At 51.0% G+C, this 2,500-nt stretch overlaps 2 protein-coding genes across 2 annotated transcripts in view; one reads left to right on the forward strand and one right to left on the reverse strand.

The window, feature by feature from the left end:
• The window catches only part of LOC126571268 (putative tRNA (cytidine(32)/guanosine(34)-2'-O)-methyltransferase 1), a 2,276-nt gene extending 738 nt beyond the window's left edge, over positions 1-1,538 (reverse strand). The window contains exons 1-3 of the mRNA XM_050229633.1: positions 1,136-1,538; positions 402-1,060; positions 1-322 (exon numbers count right to left, since the gene is read on the reverse strand). The exon at positions 1-322 is cut by the window's left edge and continues 738 nt beyond it. Of these exons, the coding sequence (XP_050085590.1) occupies positions 176-322; positions 402-1,060; positions 1,136-1,256 (927 nt within the window). The 5' untranslated portion in view covers positions 1,257-1,538 and the 3' untranslated portion in view covers positions 1-175. The remainder of the gene's footprint in view (positions 323-401; positions 1,061-1,135) is intronic.
• A 115-nt stretch (positions 1,539-1,653) lies between these two features.
• LOC126571274 (heme oxygenase 1) overlaps positions 1,654-2,500 on the forward strand; it is a 2,977-nt gene continuing 2,130 nt past the window's right edge. Inside the window, exons 1-2 of the mRNA XM_050229638.1 lie at positions 1,654-1,854; positions 1,920-2,500. The exon at positions 1,920-2,500 is cut by the window's right edge and continues 2,130 nt beyond it. Of these exons, the coding sequence (XP_050085595.1) occupies positions 1,752-1,854; positions 1,920-2,500 (684 nt within the window). The 5' untranslated portion in view covers positions 1,654-1,751. The remainder of the gene's footprint in view (positions 1,855-1,919) is intronic.

Below are 2,500 nucleotides of genomic sequence, written 5' to 3' on the forward strand. Positions count from 1 at the left end.
GTGAACGTTGGCCGTGGTTGATTAGTTTCAAACCGTTAGATGTCACGAGCGTCCAGCGGGATGGAATGGAAATGAAATCTGTTTCGATACGAACCACAATTAACCACATCGTACACTAGCTGACCGGTACGTCATATCAAGGATCAAGGAAAATGGTAAACTCGGTGTTTTTTGTTTAATCCTCCTTCTTCTTGCCCGTCTCGACCTTAATGCTACCGTGCTTCAGCGAGGTGGTTTTCATCCGCTCGAGAACCTCGCTGTACGCTGGAGTCAACGGTTTCTGTACCACTTCCTTATGTTCATATTCTTTCTCTGGATCAATCTGCAAAGCAAGGAAAGAAATTCTTTACATCCTGAACCAACAAAGTCCAACAACGATGATCCCTTTCTGGGCTACTTACATTCAAACTGTACGACATGTCGGAATCGAACTCGCGTAAATCGCCGCACACCACAAACGGAAGAATGCGTCGATTGACGGGCGATTCCGTTTTACGAGCTATCTCCGCCACACTGTCCTGCAGCAGATTGATCTCCTGTGGGATGTAGCCTTCGGGTGGATTGTAACCCCGGCAAACGACGAACGCTTCGATGCTCGAATTACGCGAACTCTGGGGCTTGGCGATGTCCACTTTATCGAAGAATATGCGCAGCTGAGAGTACAGCGCGTGTGTGCACTTGCCGCGGAAGATTTTAGCGACAAACGTACCACCCGGCACCAGGACGAACGTCGTGATGCCCAGCGCAGCCAGCAGCAGCTGCGACTGCAGATACTCATCGATGTCGTGCAGACCCGTAACATCCGGTGCCCCGTCGCATATCACCAGCTGTGCCTTTTGGCCTTCGTCAAAGTGCGAAATGATGGCCTCGGCCGTACTGAACCGCGTTATGTCTCCACGCAGCTGTATAATCCCGGGCAGGGGACCCATCGCCTGCAGATCCACCGCCACAATCTTCACCTCATCGCGGTCCTTTTCCTCTCGAGACAAGTACAGCCGCTTCGACAGCACCTGGCTCCAGCTCCCGGGGGCCGCACACAGATCGACGGCACGTGTAACACCTACCGAAAGTCGCAGGAAGGATGGAAAGTCGCATGAAAACGGGTTCGGAGCGCACGGTCACTCTCCCGGCTTACCTTCGAGAATGTTGTACGTTTCGTCGAGATGAATCAGCTTGAAGGCGCTTCGTGCACGCCAGCCCTCCTCTTTAGCTAGCCGGTAGTAGATATCACGCTTATCCTTGCTGGTTTTACCCATTTTTATCAGGTTTTTACGTGCAGAGGAACGTGGAACGAAATGTTGTTGTTTGTTGTGACGGTACAACTTGGTAGAACTGACAGCTCGCGAGGTTTGAATAAACGGTTGGTTGCAGGTTCTGTACCCAGCAGCCTTCAAACGCCTCCTTTTAATGATTTTCCTCTGTTTTTCCACAGTTTTCCCATGTTTTTGGTTAGAAATTGCGTTCTCTACATGCAGGAATTCGTTTTTGGGTGACTGCACGCGTTTCCTTAATACATTATGAGGAAAATTCAAGAAAAATCGCAACAGATCCTTACAACAGTCGCATGATCCTTACAACAGTCCGCTTTGCAATTCATCGCCGGCTTTGTTTACGTTTCAGCGCATTGCGATGTTTTTCTAAACAAGGAACAGCTGATTCTTTGTTGTTCGTGATAAAACACGTTCTCCCCGTGAATCAGCGCGGATTTATCTCGTTTTTGGATCTTCCCAGCCCTCCAAAGTGGTCACAGAATGGAGGAAAAACCAAACGTTCCCTTTTCGAAGCAACTACGCATCGCGACCCGTGATATACACAACGTGAGTGATGCCCTCGTGAACGCCAAGCTTGCTTTCGGTAAGTCGATTTAGCTGCGGCCGGCCTTAACCAATCGATCCTGATCCTCCTGATCGCTTCCGTAGCTCTCTACGATAACCGAGTGTGGGCCGAAGGGCTGCTCATATTCTACGATGTGTTCAAACACCTCGAAGAGCGAGTTCCACACGATTTTCTGCCTCCCGAGCTCCATCGAACCGCCCAGTTCCAGCAAGATCTTCAGCATTACCTCGGCGATGGCTGGGAACAGCGACACACCCCACGACCGGAAGTGCGTGCATACCTTCAGCATCTCAACGAGATCGAGACTGAAAATCCAAACCTGCTACTGGCGTACGTATATCACCTGTACATGGGACTGCTTTCGGGAGGACAGATTTTACAGAAACGCCGTTCGCTTGGCCAACGGATAAACCCGTTCCGGAGGGCTGCAAGCACTGGTGAGCAGACGGTCCCGGGTGCATCGCTGACCACCTTTGAGGGTCACACGATCTATGAGCTGAAGCAACGATTGCGCAAGGTGGTCGATGAGTTCGGAGCGCGGTTGGACGACGAGACACGCCAACGAATGCTGGATGAAAGTAGAAAAGTGTTCGAACTGAACAACACCATCATCCGCACGGTGGAAGGCACAGGCCGGGCAAACGTACGCATTCTGGGGTACATC

This window comes from Anopheles aquasalis, chromosome 2 (genome assembly GCF_943734665.1).
Source record: "Anopheles aquasalis chromosome 2, idAnoAquaMG_Q_19, whole genome shotgun sequence".
Lineage (NCBI taxonomy): Eukaryota > Metazoa > Arthropoda > Insecta > Diptera > Culicidae > Anopheles > Anopheles aquasalis.